Below are 25,467 nucleotides of genomic sequence, written 5' to 3' on the forward strand. Positions count from 1 at the left end.
TTAAGCCGCCATTCTTCTTTGGTTGGGACCTCGCTTGTTTTCCATTTTTGGGCTAACGAAACACGGACCATAGTAGTGGCATACATAGATAACCTTTTTGGACACCTGGGAATTTCAGTCTGAATTATCCCCAACAGGAAGGACTCTGGTTTGTCCAATCCTCTTTTAAAGCCATCCCAGTTGGTGACCAATCACTGCCTCTTGAGGAGTGAGTTCAATAGTCTTAATTATTTCCTGACTCTCCCAACATTCAGTTTCATTGGATGTGTCCACTAATTCTAGTGTTTTGAAAGAGGGAGACAAACTTTATCTATCTACCTACTTTCTCCATGCCATGCATCATTTTATAAACTTCTATCAGGTCACCTCTTCCTGGCCTTTTTATAAATGAAAAAGTCCCCAACACGGCAAGTTTTCCTCATAAGAGAGTCCCATCTTTGATTTATTATGGTTCTTGACCAGCACACATAAATATGCAATACATAAAAACAATAAAAGAAGACAAGAATATCTAAAAATAGACAATAAGTATAAGTTTTAACAATTGGTTAAAAGAAAACTAATTAAAAGGAGTATTACTACTTAGGGAGGTAGACTACAGCAGTTAATATCACTGGATCCTCTTTAGCTAGTCCTGAAGATGTTCTGAGGATATTTGGACCATAGCTGCCAAGTTTTCCCTTTTCTCGCGAGGAAGCCTATTCAGCATAAGGGAAAATCCCTTAAAATAAGGGATAACTTGGCAGCTATGATTTGGACACTGCTAATTAGATTGGACCGAATTTTTATGGCTCTAGCACAGAATTTGGCAACCTTCGCTGACACATTAGGGTTAGCGTCAGAAAGAAGCCACTCTATATAGAAATTATCCGAGCGTCCAGGTAGCTCTGCCAGTATAGTGTGGATAAGCTCGCCTCGCACATCCTCATAGACACAGCATCACAGAAGTATATGGCCGATAGATTCCATTTCTCCTGATCCGCACAGGCAGCATCAGCGAGTCCCATGATCATTTTGGATGCCCCTTATTGAAGCTGGAGGCGACAGGCATCTCTCAGTTGGTCCTGCAATTTACAAGAATGGCCACTAGCAACAAATGTCGCTAAGAAAATTCTGCTCCACATTTCCAAGCTATGTTCCTGGGTATTGATTGATTGATTGATTGATTGATCGATAGATCAATCTGAGAGAGAGATCTGTGCACAAACTTATTAATAAATGATCCAACTTTACAGATGGTCAGAAAAATTAGCTTTCTTGTCTGATTGCTGCCATGTGTTTGAAAAGCGTTATTTGCTAAAACTGCTGAGAATCTTGCAACCCATTTGTCATGAAAGAAAACGATGTTTCTTGGTTTGGAGGTCAATACGCACCGTGAAGGAACTTCTCGTGTTTTTTTTGCTTCTTTATATAAATATTTGTCCCTAGAGGAGATTTCATTAATCTATAGCTCATCTAATAAAATGAAAATAATGGCAAATATTTCCAAATGATGTTAATTTGTTTTTTACTGTGTTTCCCCTGTCCCCTGTTTTAGAATGTATGAATTGCACGAGACTCACAGATATGACTGAGAGGCTGAACACCCTTGAAGCCAAGGTAAAGGATTATTATTATTTCTATTGCTGCTGCTACTACTACTACTACTACTGTCTATTACGCACGCGCAGAAGTGTGCATCGGGGAGCGACCAATTCGGGGAGCGACCGGCTCCGCAGAACGGATAGCGGTCGCAAACTGAGGTACGACTGTATCAGCCTCCCCCGGGGTGTAACTCTGCTGAGTCATTGCCTCCCACTTCATGTGGGGGTCGGAGAGAGCAAAGTCCAGCCCTCTGAACTTCTCTGGCATCCTAGACAGCCTGTCGCCATCTTGGAATGTCCAAGCGTGTTGCAGATGAATATTTTTTTTAAACATAATTTTTATTGAATTTTCGAGTATGTAAAGAAAAGAATAAAACATAAGCATTCATGCATCCTTGTACATCATCAGTCACTATATACAATACATATATACAACATTTTACAACCCTTCTCCCTATCCTCCACCCTTCACCAATTGTAATATTTTATCTCCGTTTTCTGTAAATTCTGCCGAATTCAGCTTCCTCCTTCTTTAACAGTTGGTTTTCTATTCTCCTCTCTCTTATCTGCTCGTTCTTTTTTGTTTCCATATGTTTTCTCCTTTGTAGAATTCTCTAACATATCCCCTTCTTATTTTAAACAGTTGTTGGGATTATGTCAAGCCAATTAGCGTTATTGTCGGTTTACAATATGTTTTCAGATATTCTCTAAATTTACACCACTCTTTTTGAGTTTTTTGGTCTTTTTTATCTCTTACTCTTCCAGTCAGCCTGGCCAGTTCTAAATATTCTACCATCTTTACCCTCCATTCCTCCACCATTGGAGTATCTGGGGTTTTCCACTTCTGCGCCAAAAGCACTCTGGCAGCAGTGGTTGCGTACATAAATATTCTGTGGTCCTCTTTTCTAACTTCTTTCCCCATCAATCCTAACAGAAATAGTTCCGGTTTTTTTGGGAATGTATATTTTAGTAATCATTTTAACTCATTATATATTTGTTCCCAAAATGATGTTACTTTTTTACACCGCCACCACATGTGATATGTATCCCCCTCAGTTGCAGATGAAATTCTAGCCCCTCTGCCCCTGATCCATCCTTCTCTGTGGCTTTGCAGGCAGGCAGCGAGTGTCTTTCATCTGGCTGTGAGGACAGCCCTGATCCACACACACTCTTTGAAGCCCCATTTAATGACTAGATTCCTCGCATGACCACAGTCCCTAGCCTGTTATTGTGAAACCCGCCCACATCTTTAAACAAAAACCCTCCATAGTGTGGATTAAATGTCTGCTATAAATCCCAGCTTCCAGTAATATATTATTATTATTATTATTATTATTATTATTATTATTATTATGGTGGTGGTGATGTCAGGACGTCGCGTCGGCTCCCTGCAATCTTTTTCAGAAGCTGGCGCTTCTGAAGTCAGGAGCAAAAAGAGAAGGCAGGTTTTTAAATGGTGGTTTTAAACAACAGCACAGGTTTGAATCAAGTAGTGATAGGGCTGCTGTGAGGAGCGGAGGGGTTTGGCTGAATGAGTATCGTGTGGCCCCTGTAACTGTCCCAGTTCTGCAGGTCAGGTTGGTTGGAGCGGGCATTTGCAGGGTAAGACGGCTTCACGGTTACACCGGTCTCTCAAGCTGTTTGGGGCTCCGGTTGATTGTTGTGACTTGAATCCAGATCCTTCTGCTCGAGGCTGCAGAGCAGGCTCCACCATCAGAAAATGACCTGCCAATGGCAAAGACGACGGTCCCCACATGGTACGACGACTTAGTGCCAGATGCCATCCCCCTGGCCAATCCAGGGACCATCCTGAGGAAAGCGACAGGACCCATTGGTGAGCAAACTGCAGAGAATCCTTTCCCTGCCCATCATGCTGTGCGAAGGAGGAGCTGATCTGTGTCGCTTTTGCATGCAATTATCTGTAATTTTATTTGTTTACTTGCAGCCCAAGTCCGTTCCATCCCACTTCTGCATTACAGGGCTTTATTTAATTATTCCCTTGCAGCATTTATACCCGGCTGTTTTGCAATAGCATAGCTGCCAAGTTTTCCCTTTTCTCGCTAGGAAGCCTATTCAGCATAAGGGAAAATCCCTTAAAAAACGGGATAACTTGGCAGCTATGCAATAGCTGCTCTTACCAGTGGTTTAATAAAATAATTTAATTGGTTAACATTATTCTCATGGGGTTGTTGCCCAAGTTAGACCACAGGGAAAGCTCTAATAAATCAACAGAGGGCCATTGAGTCCAGTACATTGTTTACTGTAGTAGCGAACCAGGAAGTTACAAAGGCAACAAATAGCCCTTGGCAGAATCTAAACAGATATAAAAAAATACCACTGTGAAATGTGAAAATGTTGTGTGTGTGTGTTTTTCTTTAAAAAAGTTGTAAAATATACAGTACAGTGGTACCTTGGTTTACAACCATAATCCGTTCCGGAGGTCTATTTGTAAACCAAAACAGGTTGTAACCCAAGGCGCACTTTCGCCAATAGGGCCTCCACAAAAAATGGGTTGTAATCCAAAAAAAGGTTGCAAACTGGGACACATATTTCCGGGTTTGACATGTTTGTAATCCAAAACGTATGCAAACCAAGGTATCCTGTTTCTCCGAAAATAAGACGTAGCCATAAAATAAGCCGTAGCAGGATTTTTAAGCATTCAAGGAATATAAGCCATACCCCGAAAATAAGGCATAGTGATAGGCGCAGCAGCAATGCTGGCCGCGGCAGGAGAAGGAGGGAAAAAATAAGACATCCCCTGAAAATAAGCCATAGTGGGTTGTTGTTGTTGTTTTTGAGGAAAAATAAATATAAGACAGTGTCTTATTTTCGGAAAAACACGGTACCACTGTATATGGAATTTGCCATTAGCTCATCAGCGCCATATGGTGTTACATTTGTATAATGCACTTAAAACACACTTAAAAGGTTGTATTTGCAGCTGTATAGCTGTCCCCCTGGTATGACTAGCATTGGAGATCACCTTCCTTCTCCAGAGACAGGAGAGAGCCTCTTCCTATTTTTATTTTTTATTTTTTGTTTCATATACATCCATATTTTGATTTTTTTTGATGACATTTTCATTCATTCATCCATCCGTCCAGAAGGCATTTTCTTGCAGAGTCTGCCAGTGCATGTTTTCATTTTGAATCCTGCTGGCTCACCTCTCCTCATACCCTAGCCTTTCTTTCCCTCTTTACATTCAAGACCTTACCTTCCAAGTTCCGGACTGCAGAATCCGGGACCGGCAGCCATTTGACACCAGAAGTTGTGTCGATGTAACTTCCGGTGTCGCTTTGCCCTTCTATGGGCACCAAAAATGGCCACCGCCAATACCGGAAGTCACGTCTATACACTTCCGGACATGCGTAGATGCGACTTTTGAAGCTGGCAGCGGCCATTTTTTGTGCCCATAGAAGGGCAAATCGGAAAGAAAAAAATGGCCGCCGGCAGGAGAAAATAACGGAGAAAAACGGGAGATGAAGTGATACGGGGGACCACCGGGAAAAGGTAAGTAAAAAAGGGGTTTTCCCGGGGAAAACGGGAGACTTGGCAGCTATGTTCAAGACCCCAATGCCCCAGGTCTTAGAAGCAAACATTGCAATTTTGGAAAAACAAGGCATCCTGTGAAGAAATTTGGTAAGATTTTTGCAACCAAACGACAGTGGCAAACAATGCAAATTACATTATTCAATGCAAATTACACTATTTGCATGGGTTGACTCACTACTTCTCTGTGGCTACCCCTTAGACATGTAAAATGGCAGTGCAGTGTTACCTTGGTTCCTAAACGGCTTGGCTTCTGAACAGATCAGCTCCCGAATGCCACAAACCCAGAAATAAGTGTTCCGGTTTGCGAATGTTTTTTGGAAGCCAAACGTCCGTTTCGGCTGTCGGCATTGTTTCCCAGGCCAATCAGAAGCCGCGCCTTGGTTTGCAAACATTTTGGAAGTCGGACAGACTTCCAGAACAGATTGGGTTTGCGAAGCAAGGTACCACTGTACTTACCTGCAGTCACCTGCAGTGTCTGATGCTCCAGCTGGCAACCCTGATGGCTTACTCCACACAGGAAAGCCTTGATATGGTTGCAGTTTCCTGGACCGCACCCAGGCAGTGCTTGGCAAGGCTGCAGCCTTTGTTCTGGGAACACTTCCACCCAAGCCCACCGCTTGGGTTGAGCTGAGTGAATTGCACTCTGCTATTGCTCAAGGTGCTCTCTTCCATGTTACATGTTTGTTTTCAACTTCACATGTACATCTTCTCTGCAAAGGGGTCTTTTCTTTTCTGCCCAACTGTTTGTGCCCTCAATGTTTTCAGGATTACCGGGGCCAGCTGGGAAACCAGGACCGCAAGGCCCGAAAGGTGAAAAGGGAGAGACTGGTGACAGGGGCCCATCTGGACCACCAGGTGAGTCTCCGGAGGAAGGGCCACAGCTCAGCGGTAGAGTGTTTTCCTTGCAAGCAGAACATCCCGGGTTCAATCTCCAGCATCTCCAGGCAGGGATGTAGTTCCCCCCTTACAGACCTATAGGTGGCTGTCTACCAGCTCCATCTTGTACGCCAGCTGAGACCCTACCTGCTTGTGCACTGTCTCGACAGAGTGGTACATGCCCTGGTTATCTCCCGCTTGGACTACTGCAATGAGCTCTATGTGGGGCTACCCTTGAAGGTGACTCGGAAACTACAACTAATCCAGAACACGACTGTCACATTGGGAGCGGCTGTCAGGACCATATAACACCGGTCCTGACAGATCTACATTGGCTCCCAGCACAATTCAAAGTGTTGGTGCTGTCAGGATGCTGTCAGCGGCCCCCGGCTGGTTGCCCAGGAAAGCATAAAGACAAGGGAAAGTTTCTTGCAGTCCTTTTTTATTTCAAACTTTACAGAGAGAGGCTCTAGAACCCAGCCTCTTGGATAATGGTGCTGTCCTGAGTGAACCTCCATCCCCTTATCTCCTGCTTCCTTATTCGTCGTCATCATCACCTCCTCTGGGTGCCGCTAAGTGCCTTCTGTCTTCAAGCTCTTTGCTCTCCTATTTTTAAGGCTCGCCAGGTTCTGGGAGATGTTGGACCTGGAACGCTTTCTTGTGACAACATGCCAGCCAGCTGCTGCTCTGGCTCTGCCTGCCCTCTCCCATTATTTCCCAACTTTCCCCCTCATCTGCCCCTGAGCTTTGACCTCCCACAAACCACTGTTATAAGTCTATACTTCCTCCCTTGAAAGATCAGGATCAGGAGGCGGTCTCCAGCATTCCTCCTCCTCTACCCAGCCCCTGACAGGTGCTGACTTTTAAAGCCCTAACCAGCCTTGGCCCTGGATACCTGAAGGTGTGTCTCCACCCCCATCACTCAGCCCAGACACTGAGGTCTTGCTCTGATGCCGTCTGGCAGTTTCCTCACAGCAAGAAGTGAAGTGAAGTTACAGCGAACCTTTTTGGTAGTGGTGCCCAAACTGCGGAACACCCTCCCATCAGATGTCAAGCAGATAAAGAACCACACAACTTTTAGAAGACATCTGAAGGCAGCCCTGTATTGGGAAGTTTTTAATGTGCAATGCTCTGTTGTGTCTTTGTATATTTTGTTGGAAGCCGCCCAAGAGTGGCTGGGGCAAGCCAGTCAGATGGGTGGGGTAGAAATCGACAACAACCATTCCCAAGAACCCTTAACAAACAACAGCTTCCCAGGATTCTTTGGTAGAAACCATATGCTTTAAATGTGTGTTGGATGCGCTTTAAATTTATGTTGTGGCTCTCCCCTTGCTCGCTGGTCTTGACTTCTGGCTTCGTAGTCACTGTTCCTGGTCCCCAGCTCAACTCGGACTCCCGTCCGAGGCTCAAAGCTGACACACTGAGGATCTCTGGCTCCTTGATTCACCATGACTGCCTCCTGGAACACCTGGAACTTGCATGTAAACACATGGTGCTTGATGTTCCAGCTGTGGTGTGGCTGTGACTTGGCGATGGAACAGCAGCGCATGTCCAGCCGGGTTTAGTGCTGGGGGAGAGGCTCTCAATCAGTGCTCCTTGTGTTCCAGGGTGATGCCTTGGCATCTGGAACAGGACCTTGCTAACTCAAGTGCATGCAGTGCTAGCGGTCTCACAAATGCCTGGGTAATTGCTGACTTCTCTTTGTTCCGGTTCGCAGGGCTGCTTGGACCTCCGGGACCCAGGGGATATCCAGGTGAAACCGGCATTCCTGGCCCTCCCGGACCCCCAGGACCACCAGCATCTCCTGGCTTCCCGTTAACCTTCCAGCAAGGAGTTCTGTACTCGCTGCAGCCCAACGCTGAGAAAGAAAGTAGGTCTCCTTCCATTTCAAAGAGGAGCCGCAGGAGCCTATCATCTGCTTAACCCAGTTGCCCTCAAACCTTTTTCTCTGGGCCACGCTTTCAGAATAAAAATTTGCTCATGCCAATTTTTTGTATTGCTAGGAAATACATTAGGGACGCAGGTGGCGCTGTGGTCTAAACCACAGAGCCTAGGGCTTGCTGATCAGAAGGTCAGCGGTTTGAATCCCTGCGACGGAGTGAGCTCCCGTTGCTCGGTCCCAGCTCCTGCCCACCTAGCAGTTCGAAAGCACGTCAAGTAGATAAATAGGTACCAGTCCAGCGGGAAGGTAAATGCCGTTTCCGTGCGGTGCTCTGGTTCCCCAGAAGCGGCTTAGTCATGCTGGCCACATGACATGTCTGCGGACAAACGCTGGCTCCCTTGGCCTATAGAGCAAGATGAGCGTGCAACTCCAGAGTCGTCCATGACTGGACCTAACAGTCAGGGGTCCCTTTACCTTTACCTTTAGGAACATTGGAAAACAGGAAACAACCCCTAGCAGTGCTTGATTTATAAAACAAAACTACTTTATAATATGATCATGGGACATCCATAAAGTATAAAAACCATGCAGCTACATTAGAACATGAATCATTCCCAATACAGTCATACCTCGGGTTAAGTACGCTTCAGGGTGCGTACTTTCAGGTTAAGTACACGGCGGACCTGGAAGTATTTGCTTCCAGGTTCCACCACGTGCGCATGCGCAGAAGCGTTCTGCGTGCTTCGTGCATGCAGAGAAGTGCTCTATCGGCACTTCACACACGTGTGCTATCGCCGCTCGGGTTAAGTATTTTTCGGGGTGCGAATGGCACCCTGGAACCAATTAAGTAGGTACCCAAGGTACCACTGTATAATGATAAATGAAACTCTTACATATGTCCCTTAAGTTTATATGCAGACTCAATGAGAGATGTGAGCTTGCTTTTGCTGGGTAATCTTATTTATAAAAATACTATACTATAAAAAGGTAAAGGACCCCTGGATGGTTAAGTCCAGACAAACTTGACTATGGGGTGCAGCGCTCATCTCGCTTCAGGTCGAGGGAGCCGGCGTCTGTCCACAGACAGCTTTCCGGTTCATGTGACCAGCATGACTAAACTGCTTCTGGCGCAATGGGACACTGTGACAGAAACCAGAGTGCACGGAAACGCCATTTACCCTCCTGCCACAGCAGTACCTATTTATCTTCTTGCACTGGTGTGTTTTCAAACTGCTAGGTTGGAAAGAGCGGGGACAGATCAATGGGTGCTCACTCCGTTACAAGGACTCGAACTGCTGACCTTCTGATCGGCAAGCCCAAGTGGCTTAGTGGTTTAGACCACAGCGCCGCCCGCGTCCCTTTTATTTTTATACTCTACTATACTATACTATACAATACTATAGCCAGGAAGCCAGCAATAAACCACATGGAGAACACGAAGTTAACTTGTTATTAGCATAAACCAGGCCAGCTCAGGGGAGCCAGGCCTAATGAGCATAGCAACTCTTCTCAGTAGGTCTTACTCCTATGAGGCAGTTGCAGAGGTTGAAGAGCCCCACCTTCCCACCGCTGCCTAACCCCCCCCCCGGTCCTTCCCAATCTGAGACTCTGTTGGTGTGCCTGTCTCTGCTCTTTCCTCTTCATACCTCTTCTGGTCCTGGGAGACCAGGGGGAGGGGAGCTTGTTGCCATAGGATGGGGAGACACCCTGGCTTTTTCACCAGCCTGACACATCTCTGCTTTTTGGTCTCCCTCCTCTCCTGCTGCAGCTTCTTCTTCTTCTTCTTCTTCTGGATTTCTCTCTGCCACAGACTCTCCCAGCTCACTAAATCCTGTTGCCTCCTCATCTTCTGATGCCTCCTTTTCCCCGTCTTCTCCTCCTGACCACTCATTGTTGGGCCCCCACCCCTCCCCAGGCTCCAAGTCTTCTTCCCACCAGCCAGTGTGGTGTAGTGGTTAAGAGCGGTAGACTCGTAATCTGGGGAACCGGGTTCGTGTCTCCGCTCCTCCACATGCGGCTGCTGGGTGACCTTGGGCTAGTCACACTTCTTTGAAGTCTCTCAGCCCCACTCACCTCACAGAGTGTTTGTTGTGGGGGAGGAAGGGAAAGGAGAATGTTAGCCGCTTTGAGACTCCTTCGGGTAGTGATAAAGCGGGATATCAAATCCAAACTCTTCTTCTTCTTCTTCTTCTTCTTCTTCTTCTTCTTCTTCTTCTTCTTCTTCTTCTTCTTCTTCTTCTTCTTCTTCTTCTTCTTCTTCTTCTTCTTCTTCCCTTGGGGGTTCCCCAGCTGGTGTCTCCCACAATTTTTCTGTGTCCCCACAGTCCACGACAACTCTACTACAGTGGTACCTCTGGTTAAGAACTTAATTCGTTCTGGAGGTCCATTCTTAACCTGAAACTGTTTTTAACCTGAGGTACCACTTTAGCTAATGGGGCCTCCTGCTGCTGACATGCCGCCGTCCTGCGATTTCTGTTCTCATCCTGAGGTAAAGTTCTTAACCCAAGGTACTAGTTCCAGGTTAGCGGAGTCTGTAACCTGACGCATTTGTAACCCGACGCGTTTGTAACCCGAGGTACCACTGCACACTGAAGTGTTTCAATGTTTCTTTGACTGTCCTCAAATCTTCCTGTCACGCTTGCCGTCCTTTCCTGCTACCCCAGCGAGGCACGCCACACCTTTCGAGAACCGCTTTAACAGAGGGTAACTCCTGATCACTTCACCATATCAAAATAGTTTTCAGAAGAACTCATGGTTGTGGTTCATTCATATCAAAATAGTTTTCAGAAGAACTCATAGTTGTGGTTCATTCATATCAAAATAGTTTTCAGAAGAACTCATGGTTGTGGTTCATTCATATCAAAATAGTTTTCAGAAGAACTCATGGTTGTGGTTCATTCACATCAAAATAGTTTTCAGAAGAACTCATGGTTGTGGTTCATTCATGAAAAATGCATCAAAGGAGAAAACTTTTTTCTGAAATTGTGATATGCAGGGACTTCTTAAACCAAACGTGAAGGGAAAAGTCTGACATATTTCTCCATCCTTGGGCAGTGGTCAATCTGGCTGCATCCAGATGTTTTAGGACAATGTGCTTGGCCACTGGTCATGCTGGCTGGAACTGGTCATCCCCAAAAGGTTCCCATAGTGGTTTACAGTGATCGGTGAGAAGACCCTGCGAGGTCTCCTGTTCTCAGGCTCACAAATGTAAGAGGCACAACCCTGGGAGGGAGGAGAGGCGGAAAGCACGCTCAGGCACTAATTCTTAGCTTGGTGTTTGGTGACAGTATGATTGGGACTTGGCACAGGGATAGCAATATAGTTCAACAGAGTGTGATGTTTGGGCTTGCTTGCTGCCTTGGGTCTCTTTTGAGAATTTAGGAATGTGCATTTTTAGAATAAATATCTAAAGCAAGCGTGACACATCAAGCTCGCTCTCATAAGAACTTAAGAGCCTGCTGGATCAGGCCAGTGGCCAGTGACCAGCCCAGCACCCTGTTCTCACAGTGGCCAACCAGATGACCCCATGGCAAACCTTCAAGCAGGATCCGAACACAAGAGTCCTCTCCCTTCCTGTGGTTCCCAGCAACTGGTATTCAGAAGCGTTGCTGCCTCCAGCCATGGATGAGATATTTTTGAGATAAGATAGCTTTGAATTCCACTTGCTGGAACACCCGCAATGTGGAGAAATGCTTTTGCCCTCACATCCTGCTCATGCGCTTCACCAGGCATCCCCACACTGCGGCTCCCCAGATGTTTCGGCCTGCAACTCCCATGACCCCTAGCTAACAGGACCAGTGGTTGGGGAAGATGGGAATTGTAGTCCAAAACATCTGGAGGGCCAAAGTTTGGGGATGCCTGCGCTTCACAGTAAGTATCTGCTTGGCCACTTTGGGGAACAGGATGTTGGACTAGATCAGGGTTACCCAAACTTGGGTCTCCAGCTGTTTTTGGACTACAGTTCCCATCATCCCTGGCCACTGGTCTTGCTAGATAATGGGAGTCTTAGTCCAAAACAGCAGGAGACCCGAGTTCGGGAAACCCTGAACTAGATGGTGCTTGGTTCAGATCCTGCAGGGATCTATACCGCCTTGTATCAAATGCTGGCCTTGCCCTTGCAAACATCGGAGCTTGGCCGGTTTTGTTTATTGGCTTTTGCGCAAGTTCCTGGCTTTTGCGCAAGTTCCTTTGCTTGAGCCTGGCTGGAAACGCCGGTTCTTCAAGCTATGGAGACCTAATGCATAAAAGATTCCTTTGCATAATGCAGCACTCCCAAAAACCAGTGACATGGGATTCCAAACTGCCAACAGCAGAGGGAAGTAGAGCCCTGCTTACCGACGACACACACTCCCAAAACAATTATGGGAAGAACAGGCCTATTTGGGGTATTTTGGGGTGTGCGTGTGCCTGATTATGACTATCCAGCATGCTTTCAGTGCACCAGAGCGTCCTGCTGTCAGCAATTGCCTGTCACATTTTCAGCCATCCGTGGTAAAGAAAGCAGGCTCCATTCTGGAGCAAGTTGCAGCTATGATCTCTTAGGCTCACATGGACCTTCCAGAATAAGGGTGGGGAAACATCCATACATGCTGATTACTGAAGCAGTTAGATTAGGTCCCACTTTTAAATAGTGCTGTACTGTTTTTAACCTACCTCTGTTTTAACAGACCTGTTTTTGTACTTTACTTTCCAGCTATTATTATTATTATTAGCCTTTTGTACAGTGGTACCTCGGCTCTCAAATTTAATCCGTTCCCAAACCAAAGTGTTCCAAAACCAAGGCACGCTTTCCCATAGAAAGTAAGGCAAAATGGATTTGCATTAAAAGCAACCCCTAAAACAGGGATTTAACATGAATTTTACTATATAACAAGACCATTGATCCATAAAATGAAAGCAACAAACAATGTACTGCAGTCACACAATCAATCAATCAATCAATCAGTAGCTCAACTGGGTTCCACACAGTCACAAAAGCAAAACAAAAAGAGCCGCAAAAACAAAAACGCAAAATAAATAGCAAAAACAGACAGACCTCAGCTTAACACTCAAAACGGAAGTGTGCCACTCAAATCGGAAGCGTAACACTCAAAATGGAGCACGTTCAGCTTCTGAAAAAAGTTCATAAACCGGAACACTTACTTCCGGGTTTGCAGTGTTTGGGTTCCAAGTTGTTTGAGTACCAAGGCGTTTGAGAACCAAGGTACCACTATAATAATGTTTCACTGACTTGCTCAAGGCAGCTAACAAAGGGTGTACCTCTTGTTCTGCTGCTTTCCCCAGCGGGGAAGCCTCTATTTAGCTCTCAGTTGGAGCAAATGGCAATTCGGGGGTTTCCCCGCAGATTGCTGTTTGTTCCGATTTATTGCTAAAGGCCAGGTTTTTCCTGGGAAAGGAACGAGACAAGGAGAAAACTGCTGGAGCCCCTCCCCCCCCACCGCATGGGGCTAGTGGAAGTGGGGACGAGCCCCAAATCACCACGATGTCCCCAAACGATGGGAAATGTTCACCAGATTCCCGTGCTCCTCAGTTACAGCGGTTTCCTCTCCTTGATTCTCTCTAATGCAGATGGGGAGCCACAACTGGCGTCCACCGTGATTGACACCATCCTGGCTGGTTTGCCTGGACCTCGTGGCGCACCTGGGCCCGTTGGACTTCCAGGTAAATAGATCTGGTTGAAAGAGGTGGGCTCAGGGAGTGGGAAGCAACAAGGGACAGCAGCCGGAACAACGAAGCCAGGCGCTGTCATGGATTCTTTAGCCGAGATTCCTGCTTTGCAGGAGGTTGGACTAGATTACTTTTTGGGATCCCTTCCAACTCTACAATTCTATGAAGAATCCCAGCTATTAGACTTGAGCGTGCACTTCCATTTTTTTAAAAAAAATGTTGATTTAAAGGAGAAGGGAAATGTCTTAAATGGTTTTGCATGAGAGGCACTCAGAAATGACCTCCCGTCAAGAGCGCAAGAGGTTCCCCATCCCGTCCCCCCCATTCTTATTACCACATTCATCCATTTAGACTTCATTTCATTTCATTCCTGACTTTGATATATGAGGGCTGCATTAATTATGGAGGCTGATTCAATTGCCCTGGTGGGTGCCTGATGCTTGTGGGGGTTTCATCCGAAACAATTAAAAGCTGAGTTCGGAAGGAGTCCTCCTCTGCCCCCCCCTCTCCTCGAACTGCAAGTGTAATTAATAGTCAGCGTCTGGAAGAAATTATAATCCCCCACCCACCCACACACTCCCTAAGTGGGATAAAGCCATTAGGAGACACATCTCCTTAACAATGCAGCATAACAAGTAGATATGTTCAAATGAGTGTTCTCATTCTGCCAAGCACTTCAGCTCCACGCCAGGAAGACACTCTAAAAAAATAATAATTAAATGCTTCCTTGTTCGAAAAAAAAGTCACACGGAGAGAATTTCTCGTCCGGAGTTGCAAACTTCAGATCCTGGAACTGGGAAAGGTCAAGGGCCATAGCAAAAAATAAAATAAAAATAAAAATGGGTGGGTTGTGCAGATCTTGGGGAATGAATGCGAGTGGGTTAGCTGGGTGTTGTTGTCCATGTGTAAAGTATTAGCGGACAATATCCAGGAAGCTGGCTTTCTTCAATGGCTCCTAGTCATGGTGGCTATGCTCTGACTTCACACCTGGAGGCAGCAATGTTTCTGAATACCCCTACAGGAGGGGAGACGGCTCTTGCGCTCAAGTCCTGCTTGAGGGTTTGCCATGGAGGCATCTGCTTGGCCACTGTGAGAACAGGATGCTGAACTTAGATAGGCCATTGGCTCTCCTCTTCTTATAGCGGTTTGGGTTCTATCTAACTGTAAAGTGGTACCTCTGGTTACGAACTTAATTCGTTCCGGAGGTCCGTTCTTAACCTGAAACCGTTCTTAACCTGAAGCACCACTTTAGCTAATGGGGCCTCCCGCTGCCGCCACACGGTTCCCGTTCTCATCCTGAGGTAAAGTTCTTAACCTGAGGTACTACTTCCGGGTTAGCGGAGTCTGTAAACCGAAGTGTTTGTAACCCGAGGTACCACTGTATGTTCCATTCAGAGTAGATTTCGTTCACTGAGATGAATAGACCTAAGGTACAGGTAGGTAGCCGTGTTGGTCTGAGTCGAAGCAAAATAAAAAAATTCCTTCAGTAGCACCTTAAAGACCAACTAAGTTTATATTTTGGTATGAGCTGTACCTGAATAAGTGTGCATGCACACGAAAGCTCATACCAAAATATAGACCTAAGGTAGTTGTACCCATCAATTTTAGTGGGTCTGCTCTGAGTACGGCTAGCATTGGCTATAGCCCAATGTCTTTTACGAGCAAAAGGAGAGCCATGCCATACCAAAATAGAATTTATCTTTTTTGCTTTGGCCTCTAAGGACTCAATCTGAATGCCGGTTGTTCAAGTAAAGCTGTATCCTATACTTCCTTGTGCCAATAATCCAGACTAGCTCCTAATATTCCGATCTATTTTCTCCCCCCCAACTAGGGCCTCCTGGATCTTCGGGTCCCAAAGGGGCCCTGGGACCTACTGGCGCACCTGGGCTGCAGGTAGGCAAACCAGCTCTCTCACAGATGAAAACAGTGGCAAGCTTCTAACCGCCTTATTTCTCCTCCCTCAGCCCTACTCACACCTTCCCCCATTCCCATTGTGGGGGAGGAAGGGAAAGGAGAATGTTAGCCGCTTTGAGACTCCTTCGGGTAGTGATAAAGTGGGATATCAAATCCAAACTCCTCCTCCTCCTCCTCCTCCTCCTCCTCCTCCTCCTCCTCCTCCTCCTCTTCTTCCTCTTCTTCTTCTTCTTCTTCTTCTTCTTCTTCTTCTTCTTCTTCTTCTTCTTCTTCTTCTTCTTCTTCTTCTTCTTCCCAAAGGCCCAAGGTCTATATCAGGGGTTGGGAACCTCCAGCCCCTGGTTCCCTCCCCTCCTTTGGCCCACCAGGCTGAACCATGCCCAGCTGCCCCACGTTGATATCCCACACGACATCAGATGTGGGGCCGGTTTGCCTAACAAACAGAAGGTACCTTTCAACAGAGGGCTGCCTTTTCTGAAGCCCTAACCGCTCCCAGATCAAGGTCTCGTTCCACCGCACAAGATACTGTATGGGAGCAAAGCATTCTTACACTCGGCGGCTACCCGCTTCTCTTTCTTCCCCGCAGGGCATGCCTGGTTCTCCTGGACAGCCCGGATCAAAAGGCTCCAAAGGAGATCGAGGAGAAAGGGTGAGTTCACCTTCAAGTCCATGCATGGCAAATCGCCTGGTGCTCCCTTCATTCATGTATTTGGGTGGCCGTGCTTGGCAACTGCAAGGACATCAGGGATGGGGAACTTTGGGCTTCCATCAGCCCCGGCCAGCATGACCAATGATCGGGGATTATAAGAACCTACCGTAAGAACATCCTTGCTGGATCAGACCAGTGGCCCATCTAGTCCAACATTCTGATTGCACATATTTTGAAAAATGAACTAAGCCATTCAGTAATCCATTGTTATACCATCAAAACTCATTTACACTGTTGAGTTTATCTTAATGCTACCAGCATTTTTAAATGTACACAATTTTCACCCATATAACCAGTAAACATTTTCCAGTCTTCTTTAAACGTATATTCTTCTTGTTCTCTTACTCCATATGTTAAATCTGCAAGCTGCGCTTATTCCATTAGTTTAAGTTGCCATTCTTCTTCGGTTGGGACTTCACTCGTTTTCCACTTTTGAGCTGGCAAAACACGGGCCGCAGTAGTGGCATACATAAATAGTCTTTTTTGACACCTGGGAATTTCCCTCTGAATTATCCCCAACAATAAGGACTCTGGTGTGGGGTTTTTTTTTGGGGGGGGAGGTACTTTTGAGCATTTTTTTCAATTCATTATATATCATTTCCCAATACTCTTTTACCCTTTTACAAGTCCACCACATATGATAAAACGTACCCTCTGCCTCATTATACAGTGGTACCTCGGTTTATGAACACAATTGGTTCTGGAAGTCTGTTCATAAACTGAAGCGTTCATAAACTGAAGCGAACTTTCCCATTGAAAGTAATGGAAAGTGGATTAATCCGTTCCAGACGGGTCCACGGAGTACTTAAACTGAAATGTTCATAAACTGAAGCATGGGTGTAATTGGTTCCGGAAGTCTGTTCATAAACTGAAGCGTTCATAAACTGAAGCGAACTTTCCCATTGAAAGTAATGGAAAATGAATTAATCCGTTCCAGATGGGTCCGCGGTGTTCATAAACCGAAAATTCATAAACCGAGGTGTTCATAAACCGAGGTTCCACTGTATCTCCAGCATACTTCTAATATCTTCCAACCATTGAAGCAGAGCATAGCCATCATGGCTAGTAGCCACAGATAACCTTATCCCTTACCCTCCACCTTAGAATTTGTCCAGTCCTCTTTTAAACCTATCCAAATTGGTGATCATCACTACCTCCTGGTGGAGCAAGTTAGTATCAGCTACCCTTGTGCAAAATCTGCCCCCCACAACCATTTGCTCCAAAAGAAGTTCTATGAAAGTCAAGGGGTTCCCTTGTAGCAATGCATGTAAACCAGGGGTCAGCAAACTTTTTCAGCAGGGGGCCGGTCCACTGTCCCTCAGACCTTGTGGGGGGCCGGACTATATTTTGGGGAAAAAATGAACGAATTCCTATGCCCCACAAATAACCTGGAGATGCATTTTAAATAAAAGGACACATTCTACTCATGTAAAAACACCAGGCAGGCCCCACAAATAACCCAGAGATGCATTTTAAATAAAAGGACACATTCTACTCATGTAAAAACATGCTGATTCCCGGACCGTCCGTGGGCCGGATTTAGAAGGTGATTGGGCTGCATCCGGCCCACAGGCCTTAGTTTGGGAACCCCTGATGTAAACTATCACTATTTTCCAGTGGGATCCAGTTGCAATGGAAGCTGGTTTGGGAGTGCAGGATAACTCTTGCTAGCCTCCCCACCAACAAATCAAAGTAAAAACTAACCCAAACACCCAACACCATCAGTTCCCCTTGCAAACAAATCAGGCTAAATGCTCAGTAAACAGATTGTTTGAAACACCCCTAGTTAGCGACTGGGATTCTGTTCCTCATTCTGTTCCTCATTCTTTCCCGGTGTTCTTTATTTTTTTAGGGGGAACCTGGTAAGAAAGGTGACGAAGGAGACAAAGGCGCAGATGTAAGAGCACAACCAGTTCTTTATTGTTGCTACACTCTCCCCTCTTCCCTTGCTAGTAGGTATTTAAGATCTGCCTTCGCCAGCCTGATGCTCTCCAGATGTTGTGGACTACAACTTCCATCAGGCTGCGCAACTGCTCTGTGCTGGCTGTGGCCAATGGGAGCCGACCTCCGGAGGGCACCACATTGGCGAAGGCTCCTTAATATCGTAGGATTTGCCTTGTGGTCCTTTATGTATTGCATATGCAAAGTCCTCGTGATTTGCCTTGCAGCTAAAGTAGATCCCAAAAGAGATATGTTTTAATGGCCGAAAACGTAAGGATCTAGAATGGCCAGGCCAGGCAAGGCATGCTTACTTAAGGTAAGGTAGGTACCCTCGTACCTACGGGACCGCCTCTCCTGGTATGCCCCACGGAGGACCTTAAGGTCCACAAACAACAATACTCTGGAGATCCCGAGCCATAGGGTGGCTATATTGGCCTCTACTAGGGCCAGGGCCTTTTCAGTATTGGCCCCAACTTGGTGGAACGCTCTTTCACAGGAGACCAGGGCCCTGTGGGATTTGTCATCTTTCTGCAGGGCCTGCAAGACAGAGCTGTTCCGCCTGGTCTTTGGGCTGGACTTAGTCTGACCCCTGTGTTTTTCTCCCTCATGGCTTGGATTTATGGACTACTTAAAATGAGGCTGCATTTTAAATTTTAATATTGTATTTTAATCTGTATTTGAATTAATTGCTTTTTATGTTTTATTGTAATTTTATTGGTGTTAGCCGTCCTGAGCCCGCTTTTGACTGGGGAGGGCGGGGTATAAATAAAAATTTATTATTATTATTAGGTATGGGAAAGCAAAAATACACAAAGGATTCCACAACCACATAATAAGGAAATCATTGTATAAAGTTTGGGGGAAAATGCAAAGCCCTACTAGAATCGAAGACACCTTGTTGGCTATCACTAAAATTGAAAGAATATGAAGAAATAAAAGAACATCTCCATTTGCATTTGGATGCTTCTTAAGATATCATGACCAAATTTTGAACCATGGGTGTACAAGTTTTCAGCTATGCTTGGACGCATTTGAGTGCCATTTTGAGTCAAGATGACACACGGAACCTTGCAAAACTGCAGTTTCCATGCAACGCCATGTTTCAGGCTGCTAGTTGTTAATTAACCATTGTTAACTGAGAGTTGTGCAGATGGGAACGAGTGAGTCCTAAGGACATATTCTAGAGACCTACAGTGGTACCTCTACTTACGAATTTAATGCGTTCCGAACTCACATTTGTAAGTCGAAAAAATTTGTAAGTCGAATCCCATAGGAATGCATTGGGAGAAAAAATTCGTAAGTAGAAGCAACCTATCTAAAAATTCGTAAGTAGAAAAAATCCTATCTAAACTGCATCCAAGATGGCGGACGGAGCTCCATTCGTAAGTAGAGTTATTCGTAAGTAGAGGTACCACTGTATACCGAAGGCAGCCTTCCCTTCTCCCTAGTGTGCCTGGATATATAGATGATCGACCATCTATTTATCTTCTACCATGTGACGCCTCCCCCTCCTGCCTGCAGTGGTACAGTCCAGATACAAGTTGGCTGTTTTAGTAAGGAAGGAAGAAGCCTAAGCAGGGTGGTTGCAATTTCCCTAAGTAACGGGTGTCCCTTGAATGCATGAACCACAATGGCTTGCCTCCAGCAACCCAGACCTCCTCCTCTCCTTTGTAGGGCGAAGGTGTCCAACAGCTTCGGGAGGCCCTGAAGATTTTAGCAGAGAGAGTGTTGATTTTAGAGCATATGATTGGAATCCATGGTGAGTGATGGGGAAATGTTCTGCTCAGCTTTGCCTTATGGGGATAGAGGAGGCTCCTTTTATTGAATAATATTCATGCAGCTCTTCCATCAGAAAAAGGCTCCCTGAGTAGCTTACAGATCACGGTAAGCAAGACTTCTCGGCGGCTGCTCACAGTCTCTGCAACTCCCTCCCTAGAGGCGCCAGGCAGGCTCCCTTCCTTATTCTTCCACGGACAAGTGAAGACTGTCTTATTCCGACAGGCTTTGGGATTAGACTGTTTTTTTAAGGAAAGGGCTTCCCTTTTTGTTATCTGTATTTTAATACAGTTGTTTTTCCTATTGTTTTAATCCTGTTACAGCTTAATCACTTTTTAAAGCGTGATCTTGGATATGTTTTTAGCTTTCTGCCTTGTTTTAATTTGTGTAAGCTGCCTTGAGTCCCAGGCCAGGAAAAAAAGAAGGGATATTTAATAAATAAATACAAACCTATTTCCAGTCATTGGGTAAAGGGCAGTATAGAAATGTAATTAATAAATAGTAATGATTAATAATAACAATAACAATAACAATAATAATAATAATAATTCCCTTGCTGGGGGGGGGGCGGGGAAAACTGCATGCAGAGGGTGGGCAGGGCTAGAAGCAAAAGTGGATGATATGCAAAGGCTATGACGCTTACCTTCAGTACAGTAAGCTTCTGCAACTGTGCAAAAGAGGTTTCTTTCTCCCAATTCCCGCCTCATCACATCTCTCTTCATCGAGGCATTGCCACAGTTCAGAGGTGCATTCCAGCCAGGCATTAGTGCCTGTGGAAGGGATAGATTGGGGCCAGTGAGGGGCATGGCCTGGGGGAGAATCCCAAGGGCCGCATTGAGAGATCCTGAGGGCCACATCTGGCCCCCAGGCCTGACTGCGTCTCCCTGTCCCTGGCTTTCCTTTGTTTTCAGATTCTTTGTCTTCCGTTGAACCAGGCTCGGGACAAGACGTGATCCTGGGCGCCCCTCTCCGCGCAAATGTGAAAACCAAGCGGCATCATTCCAACCAGATTCTTTCCTCGCTTTTGGACGGCAGTGAGAGCAAAGGGAAAAGGAGCCGGAGGAAATAGGACACCAGTAAGGGCCCTGATCCTCTACCCGTCTAAGCACAATGTCAAATTGCATGCGGAGGCTGTGCTGGGGAAGGGATCGTAGCTCAGGGGTTGAGTGTCTGATTTGCCTTGCAGAAGGCCGCAGGTTCGATCCTCAGTGGCACCACTGGGAAAGACAGCGATGTCTCCATTGCCAGGCTATAAGGGAGCTGAGTTGCGTCATGTGCTCATTGAGCTTCGGTTGGCCATGCCTTGACCCCATTGAAATCAAGGGGACAAGTTGGCCGTGCCTTAACTTAACTCCCATTGTTTTATATGCAGAACGTCCCAGACCCAAACCCCAGCAGCTCCAGTGAGGGCTGGGAAGGACTCTGTCCTGGATCCCTGGAGATCTGCTGCTAGATCAGGGTGGGCCCTGCTAGTTTAACGTTTCCGTTTATCCAAACCCTTTTCCTCCAGGGTACTTGATTTTGTGGGTCTGCTTTGCACAGAAGGCTTTCTTTGCCCTGATTGGATCAGTACAGCTTTCATCACCATTTTGCTTCAAATGACATCCACCCATCTGGCTGGGTTGCCCCAACCACTCTGGGCGGCTTCCAGCACATACAAAAAGTCAAATAGTTCTACAGGACGGGTGCCACCACCAAGAAGGCCCTCTGCCTGGTTCCCTGTAACCTTACTTCTCGCAGTGAGGGAACTGCCTGAAGGCCCTCAGAGGTGGATTTCGGTGCCCGGGCTGAACGAAACAATCTTGCTTCATCTCGAGGAGGAAAGTTTCCTCTTTTGAAATAAAATTGTGCAGGCGCCGAGGTCAGACAAAATTGCAATATGTGTATTTTTTTCGCATCTGGGAGGCGTCCCACTGTAATGAGCCCTTTTATTGATAGGTCCAAGAGCGAGGGCTGAAGATCTTCCAGAGATTTAGGCACAGAGGTCCCTGCAGGACAGGAGGATGAATCAACCCGTCGGAATAGGAAGGCATTCCTTGAACTCTCTTTGATCTTTAAAATGTATACTTCACAGTTACTACATTGCCCTATCTCTGCCCCTGTGTCAGTGTCCATCTCAGATGACTACAATCCTGCCCAGAAACCCTCAAGGCCATGTGTGATAAGGACACTTCTTAGAGGGTGCTATTGATGCAAGAGCTGCCCAAATTTCCCACCTTCATGGAAGCCTTTGCATCGACCCCTGCTTGCTGAGGTACCCTTTTGTGTCTGCGGTGGAATCCGCCTGCATTCCGGAATATTTAGCTGTGATTCCTGCATTGCAGAGGGTTGGAGGTTCCTCCCCACCCTATGATCCTGTGAATTCATGGCTGGATGTGGCCGTTGTACCAATTTAATTTTAGGTGGGTTTTTCATTAGGTACTGTCAGGGCGGTTGCTGGCTACCCTCGAGCAACGACACTCCAAACCATCTTCTCTTTAGTACTTTTGTTGTGAAAGTTATTTACAATGCAAGAGCTTCATGAAAACATGTCTACTCAGTACTATCAGATTCTCCCAATGGCGCTTTTCGGCTCCTCTCCCAGCAGAGATTTGGGGCCCCTAAATCTCCTCCCCCTGCGTCTGCGAGCCGCTGATCGCCTCAGTTCCGGGTTGAATTTGAAAGGACACCCCTCTGCTGTTTCCCTGCTGGAACTCTCTGCTGGCCCCTCCTTCCTTGCTGATATCACAGGCTGCAGGTAGGGCTCTTGTATGCTGCCTGAGCCCTGGCCCGCTCCGCTCACTTCCTCCTTCCTGTCTCCTGTCCCTCCGCTGTTGTCCGAGCCATTCGAAGAGCTGGATTTGAGGAGGGGTGGCTGTTCCCTGTAAGCCCACCCCCTTACAGGTACCAAAATGTTTGATTGGGGAACTAGTACAAGACAGGCCTGACAGACTTCAGAACAAATCACAGATCTAGCAGAAAGTTTGTTTGAAAGGCAGCCCAACAGCTTCCTGCAAACTCGAATTGGGGGGGGGGATGAAACACAGCCATGTAAGTATCTGAAGAAACAAAGGAAGGAGAGATTTCAGCTTTTCCAGGAGAGCAGTGGTGGTGATTGGAGTCCCAGACCTCTCATTTCACATACTGCATAAGCAAGGGAACAGTCCTAGAGAATTCATGCACACCAAGCAGACTGCTCTATTCCTTCTTGCACAGTTCTTTATCTCTCGACTCGGGATGGGGGGGGAAATTGCACACAGGGTGCATTTCAAGCCGAATTTATCGACGTCGCACAGCACGAGAAGCGAAACACAGCCATCCTACAAAATTCACACTTATCCATACTCTGCAGGGCAGTTCTCTCATCCACCAGTGTTTATACACACACACACACACACACACACACACACAGTACGCATCTATCGGGAGAAAGTGAACCTACAAACGCATGCACTAGTAAAAAGAGCGTACCAGGGGAATTCTGGTTCATCAGTTTCAGCTAGGCTTATCGACCAACAGTATTTACTAGTCCACAACCAATAAAAGTGATTGCAGGTGGTTGGAGTGGCTGACCCTCCGGGACCCTCCCAACGCTACAATTCTATGATCCTAAGGGCATTCTCTCAGCATGCAATGCCAGTAAGGAACTGGTTCTGCCAGAGTTTACCCACACACTGTTAAAAGACTGACTAACCCTGTTAGAAATGCGGTTATTTTAAACATTCAGCTCCTTTCTTTGAGCCGAGAACTCAAAGCCGCATTCCAACCCATAAGATAAGTCCCAGGGCAGGGGGTTAAAAAGCCTGATCTCTGCTATAAATCAGAAATCCTCCCCCATCTCATGCCACTTTGTAGGAGAGAAGTAATAACTGGGGATTCCTTCACTCTTCTCTGCCTCTGCAAGTACGTATACAGGTGAAACTCGGGAAATTAGAATATCGTCAAAAAGTGCATTTATTTCAGTAATGCAACTTATTATTTTTTATTTTTCTTTTAATTTTTTACAAATGCTTTCTTTTGGAAATTCCACAGTAATAAAACAAATAGTTACAATAATACAAAAATAAACATCGCTATTACATTTCATTAATTGCATTCCATTTATAATTGACCCGCCTAATGACAAATAATTACAATTACAACAAATAAAGGCTTGACATGTCTTGCTTTGCATGTCATGCATCTATCTCATATATTGGTTTCACCTTTTAAGTTGCATTACTGAAATAAATGCACTTTTCGACGATATTCTAATTTCCCGAGTTTCACCTGTATAGGCTTGCTTCCGGCAAGAAAAGCCATTTTAAGGGTTTAATCCTCTTTCAAAGCCATCCAAGATGGCGGCCATCTCATCCCTTGTGGGTGTCAATGCCATTCTTTATTTTTATGCCTGTCCTAACACTTACATTTGTTGCACTCAGATCCTAGCTGATTCTCCAAGCGCTCAATATGGTGTACATGGTTCTCCCTCTCATATAATCCCCACCCACTGTAAGATCGTTTGGGCTGAGAGGCAGTGACTGGTCCTAGGTCACACCCAGTGAGCTACATGGATGAGTGAAAATTTGAACCCGGCTCTCCCATGTTCAACAAACTAAACACTACCCTGCACTAATACGTTTCCACACCATGTATATATATTTTTTTTAAAAAAACAACAACATCTCTATAACCTCACTTTGTACTCACCTTTCTCCCTAAACTAAAAGTCATAAATATGGCGAGCTTTCCTCATATCGGGGAGTTGTTCCAGCGCCTTGGTCATTTCGCTCAACATTTTCACAAACATTTCCATCTCTGCAATATCCTTTTGGAGGGGAGGCAGCCCCCCGCCCATTCTGCTTCAGTGTTTACAGAGATGTCCACAAAACCCGCCGTTTGCTGTAGAATCAAACGAACAGGAAAGGTGCTATTAGTTTCCGCAAAGCTCATTCTGAGATGTTTTGAGCTATGCAAGACGGTTTCGGCCGGATCTCTGTGTGTTTTAAATGTTTGCAAGTATCTCGTCTTGTTATAAACTCCTTGCCTTCGCAACTGGTTGTGTGGTCTCGCTGATGTTCAGCTACCAAGGTCCATCGAGCTCCATTGGTCTGTCAGGCTATAGAGCAGCGAGCCCCGGTTGGCAGCTAGATTTCAGGCAGACATGGAAGCCAGCTTGGGCCTCCCCACCCTAAAGCAGCCTACTTTCAAAAGTTCGTGTTGCAGCTTCCTGCAGACCTCGCTTTGGGTCTGAGATATGGAAACCTGATGTGGGCAGGGCAGTTTTGAAACCTGGTTCAGCCTGGAGGCTTCCATATGCTGACCCTTAAAGGGAAATAGTTCCCCTAAAGGGAAAAGAAAGCTTTTGCCTACAGATCGTGCATCATTACTGTTCAGACCTGCCAGGTGTTAATTGTATCTTCTCCCACCCTCCCAATTTGCTATGGGTTTCATTACTGTGTATGAAATGTTTTGTACTATTGGAGACACTATTAAAGAACCCATAGATACCAAAACTTTCTTATTTAATGCACTGAGAAATAAAACATACTGTAAGCGAAAAGTGGAGCCTTCTGTCCTTTATTTCTCTATTAAGTCTGGCTTTTTGG

The 25,467-nt window shown here is 46.0% G+C and overlaps 1 protein-coding gene across 1 annotated transcript in view; it reads left to right on the plus strand.

Moving 5' to 3' along the window:
* Positions 1-21,061, plus strand: part of COL26A1 (collagen type XXVI alpha 1 chain) — a 104,096-nt gene extending 83,035 nt beyond the window's left edge. Inside the window, exons 4-13 of the mRNA XM_088657760.1 lie at positions 1,538-1,599; positions 3,261-3,417; positions 5,901-5,990; positions 7,729-7,881; positions 13,462-13,554; positions 15,392-15,453; positions 16,061-16,123; positions 18,036-18,080; positions 19,799-19,883; positions 20,812-21,061. Of these exons, the coding sequence (XP_088513886.1) occupies positions 1,538-1,599; positions 3,261-3,417; positions 5,901-5,990; positions 7,729-7,881; positions 13,462-13,554; positions 15,392-15,453; positions 16,061-16,123; positions 18,036-18,080; positions 19,799-19,883; positions 20,812-20,969 (968 nt within the window). The 3' untranslated portion in view covers positions 20,970-21,061. The remainder of the gene's footprint in view (positions 1-1,537; positions 1,600-3,260; positions 3,418-5,900; positions 5,991-7,728; positions 7,882-13,461; positions 13,555-15,391; positions 15,454-16,060; positions 16,124-18,035; positions 18,081-19,798; positions 19,884-20,811) is intronic.
* Positions 21,062-25,467: the final 4,406 nt, after the last annotated feature.

This window comes from Zootoca vivipara, chromosome 14 (assembly GCF_965207765.1).
Source record: "Zootoca vivipara chromosome 14, rZooViv2.hap1.1, whole genome shotgun sequence".
NCBI classification, from domain to species: domain Eukaryota; kingdom Metazoa; phylum Chordata; class Lepidosauria; order Squamata; family Lacertidae; genus Zootoca; species Zootoca vivipara.